Below are 21,302 nucleotides of genomic sequence, written 5' to 3' on the forward strand. Positions count from 1 at the left end.
GGGGGAGGAAGGTGGCATGGCTGAGACTCCAAGATTTCAGGGCCTCTCAAGAGCCTCTCCTGAGTGTGCCACATGTTTTCTGGATGATGAAACACCTGGCCCTCATAGCAGCGGCTGTAGTCTGCGGTGACTGAGGTCAGACATGATGCTCACTAGAGAAGCGGAAAACTGTAGCCAGGACTTGTTTCTATCCATGGAAACCAAGGTGACTCAAGGCTTGGGAGTTAAGCAACTTCTTCCGACTTTTGTCCTAGCACAAAATGCAGATTTCCTTTAAGTAATATTAATATTTGCCTTCAAACAAAATATGTTTTCTTTCCTGGGCAGTTGTGAGCTGTAGTTTGATGGTGCTTTTTACACTGAAACTTTGTGTTCAGTCTCAGAGACAGTCTGTGCTGTAGCTTCTCTTCTCTGGCTTGCTCCTAAATGAGTGAGATCTGAGCCTACTTTTGAATGTCTTTGCATGTCCCCCTTGATGGGACAGGCAGAATGCTGTGGAAAGGGGTATTTGGTGCACATGACCCAGGGAGGGCAATATTCCTGTGCTGAGGATACAGTCCAATGCCAGGCTAAAGCATCAGAATTTTGTAAAATTACAGCCCATCAACCATACACGAATGAATGAGTAGAACATGAGTGAGATGCTGTGAAGGTTAATAGTGCTCTCATTTAGGCTGTTAAGCTCTAGAGGAAACACCAACAGATGCTGTTCTGCAGTGTCTTGCAAACCTAAATGTTTGGACTACATTACATTCAACTTTACAGCTCTAAGTATATGAACTAAGTTAAAGAAAAAAAGATGTTTCAGAAAAATTTTGCAATGTGACCTCTCTGTGAGATGATAGGGTCTAAAAACAACAGGAACACTGGGTGACTTGAGCTCTCCTTTAGGCAGAACCAACAGCAAGATTTTAGTGCAGTATATGAAAAACAGGCACCAGAAAGTCGGTCAGTTAATGTCTAAAGTGCTGTTGCTGAAAGAGTAGCTCCTTGCTAAAACAGCTTGAATGGATAAAGTTGATAAAACCAGGATTTAATATGTCAAAGGCTGTCCAGAATTAGTTGGCTTCTCTAAGCCGTAAGGGATATTATCATTGCTGTCAGTAAAGTGGGATTTTGGTGAAAAATCTTCTGAACTGCAGGGCTTTTAGTCTGTGCTGCTTATGAGATTGAGCCTAGAGCAGCTCCCAACACATGTGAGGGGAGCTCAGTAACCAGCAACTTGGCTACCAGGGACCTGTGGAGTGGCTTGGGCTGCTCTGGCATCCAAGGCATCCCACAGGGACAGCAGTATCGGCTTTACTGAACTGGTGCCAAATCAGCCACAGACCATCATCTTTGATGTCAGGATCTGCAAAATCATTGAAACAAGGTTGGTTTTGACTACATCTGGCCCTCATGTGAACTTGGCTTTGATGTGCTCTTTCTTTAAAGGGCTGCTGAATTGGATTTTTGTTTGGATGTCAGAACTGTCCTTTTCATTTCCTTGCTGTTGCCTGTTGGTCCACCAGGACCGTGGTACTGTGAAACGGTCACTGCTATCCTGGGCTGCTGGCACCAATCTCTTCTGACAATTTCACCAGTATTTCTAACTTTGTCTCTTCGTACTTCTCTACATCTCGGCAGAAGACAGGTACCAGAGTTTAGGCACTCCCTCTCCAGTACAAGAAACACACATGGAAAGGCAGGACTTACCACTTTTACTGGTTCCTGTGGTACTGCTCCAATAGGAGCAGGGCAGTTTACTGATACTTGTCTAACATAAAAACGTTTTGGCTTCGGCTTAGATCCAAGAATAGAGCAGCAGTCCCTGGATCCAGTAGAAGGGACACTCAGGATTCCCTGGAGGCCTTGTGCTGGCAGCAGGATCATAATGGGCTTTTCTTCCCCTTCCTCTCCATGTCTGGCAGTGCCAAGTATAACTCCAGGGCCCGGCCTACACGTGCTCTATGGTCTCCCTGCTCAGCACTGACCAACAGTCAGTGCTCAACAGAGCCAGAATACTGACAGAATACTAGACCCAGCTCTAGAGCTCATCTACACCGTGTACAGGTTAATCAGTAGAAATGGTTAAGTCTTCCAAACCTCTTCACCTCAGAGCATAAACCAGTCACCAAGCACTTCCAGAACATAGGGAATTTTTTCTAGCCCTGATGGCCAAGGCACCATTCAGAAGGTTGGGGTGGGGATGGGAGTGGTACGTTCCTCCTTCACCATGCCAATGTTTCACATTCCCCTCCTGCTACTGCTGAGCTTGCCCATCTACCAGTCTTCTTTCAGGACTCCAGTTTTCCCCATTGGAAAATTAAAATATTCAGTACTCAGGACTTGAGCAGATGGAACATACAAATGGCACAGGCCTATGGCAACACCATCTTCCTGCTGCTTGTCCCAGAAGCTGCTCTCAGCCTGAGGCTCCCCCTCATTAGCAAGGGGCTAAAAATTGTGAGGAAGCCATAATGCATCTCTTGTCTGCCAAAACCTGGACTGCAACCAGCCTCACATTTTATCTTCAAATGACAGTATGGGAAGGGTCAAATTCTCTTTGCTGCCTGGGAAATAAAAGACCACGGAAGGTGTCCCTTCCGTGGACAATAAGCAAAATTCATAGAAAAAATCACTGAGCTGCTTTTATAGAAAGTACAGTGCAAAGGTTACAGCAACAACCTTGGCCTCCATCCCCTGAGCCCCAGCACAGCACAGATAAAGAACCCATCTCATCCCCACAGAGCTCTCCCTGAGTCACTTCAAAACAAACTGGGCCCATTGGACAAGAGCCACTGCAATTCCAGTCATTTCTCTTTGAAGGGTGAAAGCAAAAAACTGACATCAGACCCAGGGCTGCAACTGGGCATTTCTGTTCTGTAAGCAGAACCATCCCTGGACAGTTTTGCAGCTGCATCAGTGTCTCTTGAAAGCAAAAATTTACATGAACAACATTTTTAAAAACTTGTTGTAATAAAATTTAGTGGCCATGTGCATTGAAACCCTTCTTTTCTTGTGATGTTAATAGAAACATTCTGTTCTTCTACAAGATTCACATTCACGCAAACCATATACAATGATAAACATTATTAAAGTTTATTAACAAAAGCTTTGTACGTATCTTTTCATACACTTGGAATTTTACATCTAGTCAAAATAACAGCACATTTCCATCTTACCTTTTGTACAAATTGTTACAGAATATCCACCAGTGGGGCGAGTAAGTAAAATAAACCACTGGTTTACTTTTGTAAAGTATCTACAAAAGTGATTTGTGACATTTTTAAAAAATTCCCCAGAACATATAAAAATAAATTATTTTTACTTTTTCAATTAAATCTACTAATTAGAAATATTACAAATCAAAATATCAATGTTTTCTTATGAATTCTTCACAATACAAAACAGATTCACAAAACTTTATTTACAGAAATGAGGTAAGAACTGTGCAATGTTTAACTAAGAAACATATTGCAGAATTACATGTTCTTCCAAATAAGTACACAGTGGAGGTCTAATTACAGCTGGGTCTTTTCCTCTAATAATTCCCACCTTTATATTGATTAGTGGTCATTACCCCCATTTGAACTGTCCTTCACTGCATAGACTCACGCCATGAAATCAGCAACTGCCAGAAGTGTTGTAATGCAAGTTCACCCGTTTCAACCACTGGTAAATTTTAGTGGGAAATATTAACTCACTTTTTTGGTAATTTATTAGTGAAAGTGACCCAGGTAACAATCTGCCTGAGCTCTCTACAGTGGTATAAACACCTCTAGGAAAGGCAGAACACGGCTGCTGGTGCAAGAACAGAGTATTCCCGCTGCTAACAAGGACACATCTAGTGCATGATCAGCTGTCTGCAGCCATTTCAACAAAGTGGAGGTAGCAACAGGCACTTGGTTTAGGCCAAACACTACACGAACTTCTTCCCGTGTGGCCTTCTCATCTGGTAAGAAAACTTTGTCACTGGAACCAAACTGGTTCCTTTAAAAACCTCAGAACTCTAAAACCTACACCAAAATTATTAAACTTTGGATTCCATACTGTAACATACTCAAGAAAAACTCCCACTATATAACAATAGGAATTTAAAGGAGTAAAAAGTTCAAAGTCAATTCCCTTATGAGTCAGGTTTCAAAACAGGTGTGTAAAAAAAGAAAGGACAAATAGCAAGTCCCGGCTGCCATTACAAGCTCAGTCTAAAAGGATCTATTGCAACCGCAGCAGCAGATCAGATGGGCTGGGGCTGTTAAATTACTGCTCTGAAACCAAAGCAATGCGTGACTGCAGACAGTTTGTAGCCTTTAAATTCGTAAGATTAGGACTGAAGAGTCAAGTATATGTTCTTCTGTGGTTGACTTCGTACTTAGTACCATCATATTGACAAAATAATTATGATTGGCAGAGTTTTATCTACTTCACAGTCTGAAACATTAAAAAGTACATCCATTTTAGTGCAACAAGAAAGCAAGTGAAAGCCTACCAAAAATATCCGTACGAAAATTATTAACCTCTTGCTGTGCAGTAAGAGTTCCTTGTTGCATTTTTTCAGTCTACAGAAAGGACAGCCGTGGTTTGCAGCCAGATGAAGTGCTATAACAGCAGGACGTGCAGGTCTCAAGTGTCATTCAAATGTCAACTCTTCTCTGACGCAACTGGTCCAGTTTTATCATTGAGCCTCTGTGTAAGAGAAAATACTTCTACAAATCAGATTATAACATACAGAGCTGAATAAAATTCAATTCATAAAAGTGACAAAACAGATGAGGTTCATTCACTACAGCCATATACACAGTAACTTTTGCATTTGTAAAGAATAAACACGTACTATAGAATAACCAATAGGAAAGGAAAGAATAATTAAAGGAGTAGTCCTGCATTGAAGCAAAGAATGCTAAGGTCACCACAGCCAGCATTAAAAAACACCAATTTTGCTTCTACTTTCATTCTCACGAGACTGGCTGTTCCTGGCCGTGGGTCTCTCCAGAACCACAAGATGGTCCAGGCAAATACCAGGTGACCTTTAATGCATTTTGCCCACTGAAAGGCCTGAAATCTACACGTCCCCATCAAACAGAAATACAATTTCTGTCTTGCCCTGTCACAGTTATCTTTCTTCCATATATTGCTGCAAAGACAGTTCCTGCAGGTATTGAACAGGACCAAGCAAAAACCTCATCTCACTCACAGAGCATTCAGAAATACCTGAAAACCAGTTCCAACTGCAAATGAGATTACAACATTCAAACTTTGGCAAATAGAGAATTTGTTAAAAAACAGTTCAACAATCCAATGCAACCTGCCTCAACTCTAACCTTAAAAAAAAAAAAAGCTATTTCAAAAGAAAATTGTTTCTAAGGTTTTTGTTTGAATTGTTGGAATTATGTACAGCTCACTGCTACAGGAACATAAACTACAACTATAATGGCATATTTGTAAAAATATGCCACATTGTACAGACCCAGTAATGGCCATGTCAAAAAGATCAAAATAAAGTCACATGGAATAGTTTGTTTGGATGCAAACCAAATAGAGGGTCTCAATTCCATTCACTGCTAATTTTTGGAAAATGAGGGGAGATAAATTTTAAACATGCCAGAGCAAACTGTGAACACTTCTAAATGAAGGCCAGGCGTGGAGCCAACCCCTGTGACAGAGCACTTTTGCTCTGGCAGTGACTGGGAGAAGGGACCCGACCATGGCGCTGCCGTTCACGGTTCGGCTGCAGCACCACAACCAAACCAAACCAAACGTGACAGGGACACTGCTCAAAGCTCAATAAAATAAAAGCTCACATAGCTGAATGGAAGGGAGCTGTTTAGAGGAAAAATTGTCTTGAAAATTTAACATTTATGTTTTGTGTCTCACCTCCCACTTGGGAAATACCAAAGAAGCCCAGACTGAGTCCTCCACTACAGTGCTCCTGAAGTAGCTGGAGGCTTTGGGAGTGGGGAGCAGAGAGGGGACTGATATGTAGCCCAAACACTCCCTATCTGCTTTTGCATACAAGCTCCCTTTTTTCCTCTACCACTGCCACTTGATGTCTTCTCCAAGGAATACTGGAACTTTATGTCTTCCTGCTCTATTCATCTATACATCCTTTGTTTTTCCAAGTTCCCTTCATCCTCTCTTAATTGTATGATCCTTAGAGAATGAATTCCATTTTCTGACTTCTTGAAGAAAGAATTCCCATCCTGGGGATGGAGATTATGGGCAAATACTCAAGATAATGGAATATCTTCACCAGAAAAAAATGTGTCTTGTTTCTTTTTCTGTCTAGGAAAGGTTTTATTATTTTATCAAGGAAAAGAGCCGCTCAGCTTCCCAGTGTACAGCCTCATTTTCCCAGGCCAGAGCCAAGATGCACACAGCCCATTCTCCTAACACACATTCCACCTTCCCAGCTAAGGGCTCCCCAACTCTCAAGTCATCAACTAATCTCTGCAGCTCCACAGTGCCTGAGGCCTGGCCAGGGCAAACTTGCCAAGTAAGGGGATAAAAGGAATGATCCAAAAAACAGTGGACAAACTCTGGTGAAGAAGTGGGGTGAGGAGGACTGGGGCTGCAGTTGCAACTACAGGGGGAAGGCAAGAGTCACTGGATTGGTGTCTTGATCCAGGGATGCAAGAGTGTGCAGCAGACAGGTTCGGTGTGACTACAAATTCACAGAGTTCTGAGCCTCATTAAGTGCAGCCCATGGCTCAAGAAAAAATAAATGAAGAAAAAATCCACCATCCTTGGTTTGTGAATACAGGCATGCAACCTGCTTCTTTTGTCACCTCCTGGAGGTACTGCATTGAAAGTGAGGTGAGAAGGATACTTACTGTCACCTTCTGAGCTGCGTTATCTCCATGAATTGTAAGGAATGGGTTGGTAGCAGCTGCATTAAGTGGTGAGGCCTGTGTGCCTGAGAGTAAGTTGTTTATGGGTATCTGTGCTCCTCCAGTAATCTGCAATTGCTGTACTTCAGATTGATGGTGTTGGTGATGGTGATGGTGATGTTGCTGCTGTACTAATTGATACAAAAGGGCCTGATGTTCCTTGAGTAATATGAGGAGAGGGAGGAGGAAGGAAAAAAAAAATCAATAATTAATTACTGAAAAATAGCTCCTCCCTGGGTTTCTGCTTATCCAGATCTTCAGTCAGGGCAACCCTTAACCTAATCCCAGCTAATTTAGGTTACACTAATGAAGTTCCATGAGACTGGGGGAAAGGGAAGAATCTTTTAAGATTTCCTGAAATCAGAAGCTCAGCAGAAGCTCAGCTAAGCCTGCTGGCTTCATCAGAACAGGTCAGAACAAACATACCATGTGCTAAAACTACACAATTAACAATACAAATAGTCAAACCAGTTACCTACTGGCCTATATGAATACTGCAAACAGAGCAAAGACAGCTCACAAAATGATATCCAAAAATATTTTGCTAGTGTTCTAGTGGAATCAGAGAATAGTTCCCAGGATATTGTTAGAATCCATACATGTTCCCAAACTCTGCTACCCACAGCTGATGCTGAGACAAGCCTCCATGTCCACATAGGACAAAATGAAACTGAAGGCACTAGGGAATGATTCTTCTAGCCATACACACAGCCCAATAACATCCTGTCATTTAACATGACTATCATCAAAAAGGTTGAAGCAACTCAAAAACTAAAATATTATCAAAGCCTTTAATATCAAGTTAAACACATTTCTAGTATGTCTATTAGGCTGAGGAGTTTTTCCATGCCTTAGAATACAACAGAGCAATAAATCATGATTCACTGGAAAACTTACTGATGTGAGTTGCTGGGTACTTAGTAATTGCTGAAATTGCTGGTGCTGTTGATGGAGTAAAAGTTGTCTCTGTTGGTCAGAAAGCAATCCTAGTCCCGAGGCACTGTAGGGTTTGACAGGGTAATACTGTAGTTTATATGAAAGTATGGGAACTTTTTGCTTCAACTTTCCATTAAAGCAAAGACGTACACAAACAGACAGTCCCTATTTAGCATTTTGATTGCATATTGTAAATATTAAATTGTCTGTTTGTCCAGTTGCATTTTGACACATGCCTACACCTTACCACCCCCAAGTCTCATTTATGCTGAGCAACAGCAACATCTTGCCTGTAACATACGTCTACTCTATGCACGTTATTTGAAACTCAGAAAATAATTACCACTTCTACATTTTTTCCAAATACTTTATGAAGGAAGTCCAAATTTTATATTACAAGACCGCTCTTGCCAATCTTTAACACTTAGTTACCAAGCGTTTACTTTGCTTTGGTTTCCTTCTAATTCCCATCCTTTGTGACATTCAAATCACTCACTCTTCCCAACCTTTTTCTGTAATTCAGCAAACACCTTCAGTCTGTGGATGCTGCTATGGAATGAAGCTGCCTCTGCATTTGCCAGTCTCTATTTTCATGCCTGCATATAATTTGCTGCAGATACTTAGGAAACCGGGCAGGGCATAGATCCAGCTGACAACTAGTCTGGAAATAAAGGGTTTCTTCAGCTATGCCAGCTGACTGCAAGACCAACAGCATGAACAAGGGTGTGTCAGGAACACAGGACCAGAAAGACAGCTGGATTTACTCTTTCAGTACCAGCGATAGCTTCTACTAGTTTAAAACACCCATTAAAATATTAAGGTGTAGTTTCATGATAGGTTTATCTTGCTATTGAAACATTAAGTATGTCCCTTTCAGCTGTACACTTCTGTCCTCTCCCCTCATAGTGGCTCTTGCACAATGAGCTGCATCTCGAGGGAACTGAGGTGAAACTTAAGCCAATACAAAACACACTGAAAGATTATCTATTAATGTAGATGAAGTCACTGTGTGATGCACAAGTGCTTGTACCAGCAAGAAGGTGTGCAGTAGGATGAGCAAGAGGATGACAGGATTGCTTGTTGTGATTGGTAATAAGGAATTATTAACTTAAATCAGCCACAAATCCACAGCACTGGGCTACAATCATTTAGCTCCCCAGGACATAATATTTATCTTGCATTTTTACAGTAGCCAGCAGACTGTAGCCCAACTCCAGTGTAATTTGACTTTATATTAACCAGCCAATATGAAAATGCCCAAAGCATCACCATTCTCTCCTGCTGGGACAGGGCAAGCCACATATGAACTTTGTTTCATACTTCATTGGATGGCCTCAGCCTGGGAAACACCTGGTGGGCTGCACTTTATTTCCTATAGGGAATGAGAAACCTCTTCCAATGAGAAGGCTATGGAGCAGGATGGGATCCACCCAAGGGTAGTGAGGAAGCTGGTGGAAGTGCTCACAGAGACACTCAACCATTTACCAGCAGCCCTGGCTGATGGTGGAGATCCCAGTTGACTGGAGGCTGGAAAATGTGATGCTCATCTACAAGAAGGGTCGGAAGGAAGATCTGGGAGCCACAGGCCTGTCAGCCTGACCTCGGTGCCAGGGAAGGTCATGGAGCAGATCCCCTTTAAGTGCCACCACACAGCACGTGCAGGACAACCAGGGGATCAGGCCCAGCCAGCTTGGGTTTGAGAAAGGCAGGTCCTGTTTGACCAACCTGATCTCCTTCTGTGACAAGGTGACCTGCTTGGTGTATAAAGGATGGGCTGTGGATGTGTGTACCTGGGCTTAGGTAAAGCCTTTGACACTATTTCCCACAGTATTCTGACTAAAATTATCACTGTTTCCTTCTTCTCTTTTTACCTCACTTTTCCTGTATTTTTCTATAAGGGAATGAATCTTCTCAGCTGGTTTTTTTTCATTCTTTTATCCCTTTTTTTTCTCAGATCATGCTTTACCTTTGCACTGCTTTTTTCTGTTGTTCTCCTTTCTCTTTAATCGCTCTGCCTGCCTCTCTTGCTCTGCATTGGCACTTGAAAGAAAATACCCTCAGTCAGCAGCTGAGATTTCAGTGTTTAGAAACTAAACTGAACTGCAGAAGACAAAACGGTGCAGCTCCCAAGCTTCCCAGAAGAGACAGTTCACTGGATTTCACCATAAGAGCTTTCTCTAAACCAGATCAGCTTGGAATGTAAATTTAATCCTTTTTAGATTCTCATTAAAAGGTACATAATCAGTTTGAAACTCTCCATCCTAGTCTTCTCTGATTGCGAGAATGTAAAGAAACAATCCTATCTCTTTCCTCAAATCACTTAATCTCCCAGTTGCTAGCAATCTGCATTAAGCCATCTTTTTCCCAGAAAAGGATCAAGTATTTTTCTCTGGTGAATGAATGTGGGCTCTTTTACCTACAACTTGAAACTCTCTCCAGCAGCAGTGTGTAAATCAGTGTTTTCTCACCTCCTGGTGTCCCACAGTTAGAGTTCACATGAGTAAGGACAACATGCATAAAGAAGTGTTCGTGCACTGGTGAACACTCTGGTTATTTTTCTACATGAAACTGTTGGAACAGATTCTAAAGCCTGTGAAGTTACTGTAAGAAGCAACTTACAGGAACGTCTGGCAAGTCTTTTAATGATAGAACAATACCCAAAAGTTAGAGAGTAAGGCTGAGCTGTCATGTGGCTTTCCAACATCTTGCCCATACTGATTTAAACACCCTCCAAACCTGACCACCACCACACCATCTAACCAGGCTCAGAGAGCTCACAAGGCCACGGCACCAAACCTTCGTGCCTGCCTGTGCCTATTTAACCTTCCCACCAGGGCAGTTCAAAGAGCAGTGATAACGTGGGGAACTGAACATTAAAGAAATAGTCAACTAGTTGCCACTGAAGCAGCATCAAACTCAAGAGTGACAGGTGTCCCACAGAGTTCCAGAACCAAAGATTTCAACCAGTGGAAATTTTTTTTGGTATTTTTTTCCCTTCCTTGAAAGTCATCCCAGAGCCTCTTCGCAACTTAGTTCCTTAGTAACAGAAAAGTTTTTTCATATTTTTCACTGAAGCATTTGTAATGGAAGAAACAGGAATGAGGAATGTACATGTCATTACCAAAATTATTTTAGCACTAGTTACTATTAGTGCTTGCTCAGCCTGAACTTTTTTCTTCTAAATATAAAACTAGAAAACTCAAGAGAAAATAGGGCTAATTCTGAAACACCTCAAAAGGAAGGGGGCCCGGGAAATAATCTGGGTGAGCTCAAATAATGCAGAGAATTGTGTGAAAAGTGCACTTTTAAATTTAATATAAATGTTAATTTTAAATTAGTATTATTGAGGGCGTGGTGCAGAAAGAGATCGTGCAAGAACAGAAACAGAGAAGTGGAAGTGCTGGCAGAGTTGTACATCATAAGCTTGTAGCAGAAAATAGGAAATCATTGGGAGCATTCCAGACGCTACTAAAAGTTAGAACGAGAGCTTATGGAGAGGATACTAACTGCAGTATTTTGCATGAATTGGAGCATTCTACTACTAGGCTACACACTGAAGACTTACACTGGTTAAGATGGATATTAAAAAAGAAACGAGAACTTCTGCAATATAAAGAATTGGAAGTAAATCATCTGTGTATAAAAAATCATTTGAGAAAACAGTGGCATGACTGGTATTTAGCATAACCAATATATTCTGGCAGTAGTGAAAGTGGGAAGCATTATGCAACCGGTTAATATTATTGATTTTGTCTAGTATTTCTCACTCCTCCTCACACTTTTGGGAAGAGTAATGCAAAAATTCTGTTTTTCACAAACCTCTGATACTCAAGAAAGAAGACAGCTGTTCATTAACAAAATGTCTTTTGTTTAACCTATGGAACCTCATGTTCATATATGATATAAACTATGAAAAATACAGGCTCCTCAGTAAAAATATAACACATCCAAACAATGGGATACACTTGAAAGTATCAGATTTTATGAGCCTACTGAAGCAATACCACACAATTATATGGTACACAAATATTCAGGAGCTGCCAAGCCAACAGCAAGGAAAGAAACTGAAAAAAGAAGCTGAAAAACTAGGGATCTTTTGCATCATTTCAATCACATATGCCTTTTTTTTGGTGGCTAATCCATCATAATCTCCAAAAATAAACTACTTAACAACAAGTAATCCACTCCCTATTTGCAGGCATTTCTTTCTATGTAGAACCGTATTTCTCCTTCCTAAGCAAAGGACAATACAAGGGCTGGGGGGAAGGGCAGCAGGAAAATGAGTTGGCCCAGGCTCTGCTCTATCCCAAAATACATGCAGACCAAGAAGTCCATTCCCCCTCCTGGAAAGCAGCTGTCTCCTTTTGTTACCCATTTGCCTTGCAGCTCAAGCAGCAGCAGTTCAAGCTACTGAGGGTACCTGGGTTTGGTGCGGGGCTGTTATGAATACTCACACATGAATCTTTTTATGCATTTAGAAATCCTTCACACTACTTGAAAAACTGAAAACATCATGCAACTGTATTACAACTCTGGTTAGTTATGCCTATTACATCTTGAATTACATGACCATATACTCTTCTTCTCCTTCTCCCCCTCCCCCGTTCTTACTGCAACAAATGGTAGCTTTTCCAGTGCTCCTTTAATCCTGGAAGAACAATTGTCAGGATAAAAAATATTGTTTTCTGAACTAAAAAAATGAGCTGAAGAACATTTACATAATTACATTTGTTTGGGAATGTGACTTGATTTAAAAAATGGGAATAAATGGACACAAAATTCCCAAAAGCTAACTGTTTGTGCTTCCATTAAATCCTCACTTTCATTCACAGATCAGGAGCAGAACTTAGTTTGACAATTACAGGCTAAGGAAGAAACTATCTACGGAGTAAGACGAAAACCACATCTAATGTGAACAACACAAGGAACTATCAAGAAAAACATAAAATCAGCAAATTCTTACCTGTTATTTAGCGTGGTTGGCAGAGGATGAGTTGCATTGGGTGGCACAGTTGCATGAGTGAGAGAAGGGTTCTGTGATATTGTTGCTGGGGTCTGAATTACCCCATTTAAAGCCCCTACAATTCCATTGATTGCCAGCTGGCTGGCTGGCAGTGCTCCAATTATTCCACCCACACCAGGCACTGCAGGAATGGTGGAGGTTACAGTCTGCATACCACTAGCCAGTGCCCCCACTGTCACACCATTGACCTGCTGAACTCCGGTGACTCCCGAGCCTTGCTGGGCCGGACTCTGCCCAGCAGGTGGTGGAGTGGAAAGCGCTGATGAACTGCTGGTGCTTTGTCCGCTGGAGGTTATCTCCTGGTGTCAAAACAAACAACAAAACTCCCTCAGCTGCTTAAAATTTTACCTAACAGCACAATGCAAGGACTAGGATGAGTACTTGTAAGAAGTTAAGAAGAAAGAAATAAAAATTACCTGATTTAATACTGGAAGAGAATTGTCCGGTAAAAAACTGTTTCCCAGATGAGGGCTTTTACTGCTGTTCAAGGAATCAGTACTAGGTGCTAAAGTAATTATTTCAAAAAACACACAGTGGTTACATTTCTGTAACATGTAAAAAGATTCAGAATAATTATTTCAGAATAATGTCAAAGGTAAACAGAGAAAATGTAAAGTCAACCTTTAAATCGCTGCTGAATAGTAAAATATTAACTAAGTAATTGGTGAAACAACAGATTCAAACAGATGTGCTCCAGACTGAAGTAAAAGAGAAACTGCACTGAAACAAGTAGTAATGGTTCAGATAAATAAACCAATTGACTTTTAAACATTTAAACAAATCAGCAAATACTTGGTCTATATTCATCCTACATGTATATGCATCTCCCATCAGTGGCATGTGTGGATGAAATAGATATTTCATATAAATACACGATCAAATTACTTTGACACTTTAATAATCTCCTCTACTTACGTGCTTGTACTGGAAAGGCATGTACTTGATGAGAGGGGCTGGGATTTGAAGTTATTGTTGGAAAGGGCACCGAGAGCTGTGCATTGAGAAGCTGAAGCCGTTCCTTCTTAGCGGTCAGATTCTTTATCTGTTCTTCCAACCGCCTATTTTCAACCTGAAGTTGGTGTAATGATTTAAGCATTCCTAAAACTAAGATAAAAATGCATATATTTCACAACCAGATTCAATGAATGAATAACATCTTCACTTGGTTTTAGTTTCTGTATTACAGTAAGACTAGCATTAAATCATATGTGAAAATACAAATAAAATTAAAAGTTTGACTTTTACTGGGAAGATTTAAGATCTATTTTGTGTAATTTAAAGTGCAGAAAAAAGTACATAGCGTGTGATAGTAATTTTGGAATACATCTACACCCTGGCTTAAATACTGATAAAGTAGCATCGTTAGGGCTAGCATTCATTTTAAGCAAACAGCAGTACATGATAACTTATCCCCAAATTAGACTATAAAATTCGTTGTATTTTAGTAGTACAAGTTAACTGCATAGTTGTGAAAAATCCAGTTCAGCTGCAGTATTAGGAATATTAAGCATTATAAAACAGAAAAGTTTGACAAGTATGCATTCAACTAATAAATACAGGTAACCAGCAACATTTATATAAAAACAACCAAGTTTGTGAAAAGGGAGTTTTTCTGCTTTAATGCCTTGTACAGTGAATCCTAAACGTATAGAAACAATGAAAAAAAAAGTGATCCAACGTGAACAAGTTCTCTGGGCCCACCTTGCTGGGAGCCGTGAGCAGCGATCTCGGAATCCCCCAGCAGGGAGCACTCTGTGAGCACCGCACTTACCCCCCCGCCTTTTACACAACAAGGGCATCACCTTCTGTACTAACCTGATTTTTACCAAGCACAGTTTTCTCAAACTCCGATTTGGTTTCAGAACTTGGATTTTCCAGCTAGTGCTAGAGTGTGACTGTAAAGCCACAGGGAGAGCCCTTTTTTTTTTTAAATTCTAAACTGTATTTGTTTAACATGACCTCTGGGCCTACTACAGACATAAGTCTACTGGTATAGGCACATCTGGTCATTTCCCAAGGATTTAGCTTTTATCCCTCCTCTTCAAGAACATACAAAGGAACCCTCAGTGAGCTCAAATGAGATGCAATAAGACTTAGCTAAACCTGTCCTCCAGCTATCATGTTTAAAGGATTATCCCTGCATGAATTTCCTCACAATTAGCATTTTTGTCAGGATACCATTCATAAAAATACTAACTAGATATCACTTTACATTACCAACGAGAAGAATAATATGTTCAATAAAACACAAAGCCTAACCTGGAATCAAAAAAATTTTTAACATAGTCAATGATTATCTTTGATACTGACATATTGTTGAATATGGAGACCCACGTGATCTCCTGATCACTTATGCTTTTAATGTATTCATTCTTGGACTATTCCACTCTATTAAACATAACTTGAAAAATCATATTTGCTTGCTTTGAGAACTTCACAAGAAAGGCAGAACATAATAAAGACACGAAAGCTCAGTAGGACGCCTTTCTTAACATTTGTAAATATTTTCTTTTCAAGCAGTAACAGAAGTAGGCAGTTTAGATGTAAAAATGAAATATAGAACAATAAAAAATCATTATGCCAATTTATATCACACAATAAAAAGAAAAATGGGGAACTGTACTACAATATTTACACTAATGGGTCTAAGAGTTCAGAATTCTTTTCCAAACCCTACAACTGACCAGCTGGATCTGCAAGTTACTTGCTCTTGCTTGACACAATTTCTCCATCCATAAAAGCGTAGATAGCCACAGAGAAGTAGTTTGTCATCTACTGATGCCACATGCTGCATTAAGAACTATGTTAGAACTATACACCACAGTATATTTCAATTCACAACAGAAAATAAATTTTGTTAAAATTCTTGGACAAGCACGGAATAGCAGCTCTGAGTAACAGTTAACAAAAGCCATAATAAACAGACTGTGAGTACTTACTGTCACTGGGGGTGCCTTGCTCTAATAAAAACTGTTGTCCTTCACTCCACTGCCTCTCCAGAAGCTGTTCTATGCTGGCTGCTACTGGGGGCAAATTCTCCCCACAACTGTTCCCTGATTGATCATAGCGAATCTGCAAGCTGCTCACAGGGGATCTGTTGAAAATATTGCAATTTATTGTTTAAAGAAAAGAATGAAAGGAAACGCGTTGGAAAAAGGCTGTTGAAACTTCTTATTTTATATCACCCCTTAGCATATACATATCTTATGTTTCCAAGACTAAGTTAATTCATCAACATCACTAAGAACTCCTAGTTCACAATGTCAGTGCTTTAATAAAAGAAAGATGTATTATTACAGTGTGAGAATTTATACTAAGAAAGCACATAACCTCTTCTTGCATACAAACTAACAAAATACTGACTGACAAATAGCATTGAATTAAATTATACAACATGCACTTCTACAGCAGGAAACCACTACATATACAGATACACCGGGCACCTGTCTTTGGGGGGTGGGGGGAAAAACAACCACCACCAAACTTCAAACCTTTCCTAGAGAAAACTGGGGAAAATAAAACCCATTTATTAAAATCAGTACAAAGCAAGGCCACACTAACTAACTGTTCTAAAAACAATAATGTAAACCCAGATTTTTGAGGGACTACGTGAAAATATTATTTCACAAAGGATGCAATGAAAGTTGTGTTATCCTCTGCCTGTCCTGTGCACACTTAATATACCTCCTTTTCCATTCATAATCACACACAGTTCAAGGAATAATCCCCTTGCCACATGTCCTTTCTCATTCAGGAGAAAACTAAATATTCAGCATTCAGTCACTGAGAAAGATGGGTATCTCTCCCAGGTCCTAGGAGAAGACTTCTTTAGCATTGGATGGTAAAATTTAATTTGTGAGCAAAACCAGATGTTTGGTGTATTTCTGACTCGGGCTTCTGGTCTCATGTATGCATGGTCCCATTCCTCACATAGGATCAACACCAAAGCCCACTGAAAGCTGGTTGTTGGTTTTGTTGTCAGTTGTTTGGGGTTTTTTTTAGTCAACTCCAGTGAGCTCAGATTCTCATATATTACTTATTACCATGAGCAATTGGTGCCATCACGGGGTCACAGCCGTACTGTTTACCCGTAGTGGAGACTTACCAACAAGACCACCACAGTCCCGGTACAGGACAACATAGAGAGCTCAGGAAATCGGTGTGTTAATTATGATTACCGTAATAAGCAGTGGTCACAGCACATTAGCTACCTAATGACTGTCAAGCATTTTGTAGGCACCGGAGCAAAGCGATTTTTACGAGAAAAGGTTATAAGTCGGTGACTTAAGAGCTCTGTAAGTATTTATAAATAATTCCTGTTTTCTGTACAAAATGAAAGAAAAGCACTTGTTAAAACAAAAGCCCTGATGAATGAGTAACCAAGGTGGTGCTTTTTGACAAGAGATGACAACAGCATTTAACAGTTCAGCACAGACATGGCAAAACCAGCCTTAAAACTGGCTGTTTACAGGATATGCTGAAGCTATTAGAAGGAAGGCTTATGCCTACATTTACACTCCACACAAACAACGCACTTTAAAAAAACCTGAAACAACAAAACCAAAACCAAATACAGAAAACCACCAATCAACTCCCCCAGCAACTTCTCTCTCTCTGTCTGCATGCTTCTGAAGGGTGCATAATGCTACTCTAACAGATTGCACTGTTTGAATTATAAATCACCAACAAAATTCTTCCTGGGCTTTGGACTGTTTCCTATCAATTTCAAAAAGGTAGAAACAAAGCAATACATGACTGTATAACTTCTGCAATCCTTCACTGGAAGCCTGTACAGGAGAAGAATAAAAAAAAATAAAATCTAGATTTCTATGTATTGCAACATTAGTCAATCCATCATCTTCCAACTGAACCCCTACCTCATCCTTTAGATACGATATGGTTCCTGCACACCAGGGTTGAATCCTTATTCCAAATAGCATTTGATCATAGTTTCCAACAGGATTATAAACGTGCTGCCTGCACTGATACGATGCTGTCACGGGAACTCCGTGTTTCATACCTCGCTTGCTTTCACAAATGTATTTTGTTTAAATTTGGGGTAGAGTTACTCATAATATTAGAGCATTAATTGGAAACAATAGTGCATTTAGATATAAGCACACATACAGATTTCAATGCAGGTATCACACAGCACATTTTTAAATCTAAGGTTAACTACAGGGTAAAAAAAAGTTTAAGTGCTACCTTGGGAAAAGCAGTAATTCCTTTGCAAAATGGAAACAGCTCACATATACCAGGTATATTTATATTTCTCATATATTTATGTATATTAAAAGTTAAAATACGACAGCTTAAACATCAAACGCTGTGGTTATATTGGGGTACAAAGATACAACAATGTGAATTGGAAATGACCATACAAGCTCATGAGTCACATATGTCTTCTCCAAAGAGCTGCAATCAACTGCATCATCAACAGCAAACGAATGTTTCTGCAAGTGTTTTTGTTTTAAGCAACTCACTGAAAATCACATGGTTCTTTAGGAGAAGTGTGTTATTTATGTATCTCATAAGCTTCAAAAGGAACAGTCAGAACTTGCAGCAAAATAATTTTAATAGATAAAGCAGGTAACATTCAGAGTTGCAAAGTTTCCAGATAGCAGATTTTTTAAGTTAGCTTTTTATTCACTATAAAACATATTTTAAGTAATCAGTTACTTATTTATTGAAGTGGGGAAGGTGGGGAGTTACCTACACATTTCAGAAACGTTGACATACATGTAATCTTTTTTATCGCCCAAACCAGGGGTGAAATTTGCTGACTACTGAACTTAACTGAATAAGTTTTCTAAATTTTTTCCATGCCAGGTAATTCAGACTTAAGTTTTTCCATCTTTGAATTCTGTAACAGCAGCAATTTCTCCCCCTTCCTCTGTCACCCAGCACTCCCCATCCCCTCCCATTTTTAGCTTGCTTTTGAACAATCCGACTGCCAAGCAAAATCTATCTGCTCTTTGTGAAGTGCTTCAGCTTCCATACACTGCAGGAAGCTTTGCCATTGTGGACTGATGTGGCCTTCGTATCATTCAGTTCTCCTTTACCATCCACATTGAAAACAGGTGGGATTTTACCATGTAGCAAATACTGGACTGTATATACCGTGAACATACACTCTACAGAAGCATCATATTTAACAAGTTTACCTACCCGAATATTTGACCGAAAGACAAACTGAACACAACTATGACCTATGCAAATTGTGCAAACACCAAGTCTTTGCATATGAACTAAGAAGGCATTAAAATTCATAATTACCAAAACATGTATGCATAAGAGGACTTCTTAATATATAATCCAAAGTTCTCGAATTTCCTAACTGTTGAGCATTTCAGAGCATCTCTGAACCTCCTTGTCTGTATATATAAATTTATATGCTCAGGTATGTATATGTATTTATAATGAGAAAACAGTCTAAACTCATTTGTAAATTCTCTATTTATTATTTTAGAAGCAACATATATTGGAAAGCTTAAAAGCAAGTTCATGACAAGGTAATCCTAACACCTAAGTATGATAATGGATAATGTCACCCTATTCAGCAAGATGTCTTTTGATTAATTAAGAAATAGAATACAAGATCAACAATACCAGGCATGTACATTAAATTACCTAATTTGGAGAGATTTGTTATAAATTACTGTAATAAACACATGCTATAACAATAAAATTCATTATTGCAATGCTGTTCCTGTGTAACTACCATTTTTTAGCTATCCTAAAATCCTTTTCAGGATAAAATTCCCATGATCAGTCCCTAAGTAAAAAAAATACAGTAATACCACTATAAAATCTAATTCATATGGAATTTAGTATGGAAAACAAACAAAAAAAATCTTTAAAAACAAAGATTAACTTAAAATATACAGAAAATATTACTGAAGTATTTAAAACACAATATTGACATTTTAACAGTAAGTATTTTAAAACAAAATAATGTGATACAGTTCCAGCATATTTCTTATCTCAAACTTTTCTAGTAGATGTGAATTGCAGCAGAACAAAAAAAGTACTTCTTTTTTCTACAGAGAATTGCTGCATATTTTAAAGTTGTGAGGGAAAGGGAAGAAAATACTTCTTTTTTAACTATATTTAATGTCTCACACCATCTTATTTGTGTGATCATTGTTAAGTCTGTGAGATTTTGGAATTTTTGCAAGTATGACTAAAATATGATTGTAGTAACAATTCTGAGGAGATAAGTAGCATACGTGGATTAAATGACAGATAAATCCCTCTAGAGCAAGTCTCCATTTCTTAAGTAAGGGAGTAAACTAACTTACCTAAAAACCTTCATTTGTAAACCTAACTTCAGTTGATATAAAAGTAAATTTCAGCACAATTTTAGCTCTCTGAGCATATTAGGGATTTTTTTAGAAGGATATATCCACATAAAAATAAAGATATTTATACATGTGTGTATACACATTTATATACATAGGCTTTTAAAACACTTCAGTATTACTAGCAAAAAGACAGTGAAGTTTCCAAATCTTAAAACATTTCCTCTGCCTGCACTCTCCAATGTAAATAACGCTTACCGTGGTGAGAGACTTCCTCTGGGTGATCCTCCTCTGCCAACAAGGCTTCGGCTATTATCTCCGAGATCTTGATCTGCAGTGTAAATATTTCACAGCTGATAAATCACCTTTTCTTAGATAAGAGGTTTAATATCTCATGGAGATATTTTAAAAATACCTTAAATCTCAACTTCTATCTGTAGTAACTGCTGAAGAGTGAATAAGTAACTAGTTTAAGATTGCTGAACTGTAGCATGTAAGGTGTTGTCCTTACACATTTCTGAGGCTGTACCAGGCCATGGATTATGTTCACTTCTTTCATTCCTTTCAGTTTTACAGCACAGAAGCGTGGTTTGCATTTGCAGTACCCTCCCCTCAGCCACTTTTAATTTGTACGGTGAAAGTAATGAATCACAGCTGTGGACAGCTAATCTGTATGCTTATCACAGCAAATCCTGATGCTCTGTATTTTTTTAACACTTTGCATCCCAAAACAACTCATAAAATATATAACGTATTAAACTTACTGCTGCCATCTAACAAGCACACATTATTCTGCAAATTTACTGAAAACTTTATGAAAGCGTATAATTCACTAATTCCTATTTATAAGCAGAAGCATAGGAAAGCCCCTTGCTAAAAAGGTAGTAAAACAAACAAAAAAGGCCTCATTAAATATATGAAAACGTTTTGCTTGGAAGGACTCAAAAGGGTTATTTTCCCTATGGCCTCTCAATAAAATAACCCTATCTGCCCCCTTCAAGGTTGCCCTCCCCCTATTCTGAGTCAAGCGACCTCCGACCCCTCGGAGGGCAAAGACATGACTGATCCATTCTTGGTAAACTGCTAAACTCATTCCCTTCCCCCAAACAGGCATGACTACTACGACATGTCAACAAATCCTTACGGAGGGAATGAAACAAAGCAAAGCCAGCG

General features: G+C 39.3%; 1 protein-coding gene across 6 annotated transcripts in view; it reads right to left on the minus strand.

Moving 5' to 3' along the window:
- Positions 1–3,057: 3,057 nt before the first annotated feature.
- The window catches only part of MLLT10 (MLLT10, histone lysine methyltransferase DOT1L cofactor), a 126,495-nt gene continuing 108,250 nt past the window's right edge, over positions 3,058–21,302 (minus strand). For 3 of the 6 annotated variants that reach the window (XM_027695674.1, XM_027695676.1, XM_027695677.1), the window contains 8 exons: positions 20,388–20,460; positions 15,768–15,922; positions 13,744–13,932; positions 13,245–13,333; positions 12,769–13,127; positions 7,767–7,869; positions 6,813–7,028; positions 3,058–4,685 (listed from right to left, as the gene is read on the minus strand). In XM_027695674.1, the coding sequence (XP_027551475.1) occupies positions 4,617–4,685; positions 6,813–7,028; positions 7,767–7,869; positions 12,769–13,127; positions 13,245–13,333; positions 13,744–13,932; positions 15,768–15,922; positions 20,388–20,460 (1,253 nt within the window). In that variant the 3' untranslated portion in view covers positions 3,058–4,616. The remainder of the gene's footprint in view (positions 4,686–6,812; positions 7,029–7,766; positions 7,870–12,768; positions 13,128–13,244; positions 13,334–13,743; positions 13,933–15,767; positions 15,923–20,387; positions 20,461–21,302) is intronic. The other 3 variants (XM_027695679.1, XM_027695675.1, XM_027695678.1) reach the window with 2 other exon arrangements.

This window comes from Neopelma chrysocephalum, unplaced genomic scaffold, assembly GCF_003984885.1.
Source record: "Neopelma chrysocephalum unplaced genomic scaffold, ASM398488v2 Primary Assembly neopelma1_102, whole genome shotgun sequence".
Lineage (NCBI taxonomy): Eukaryota > Metazoa > Chordata > Aves > Passeriformes > Pipridae > Neopelma > Neopelma chrysocephalum.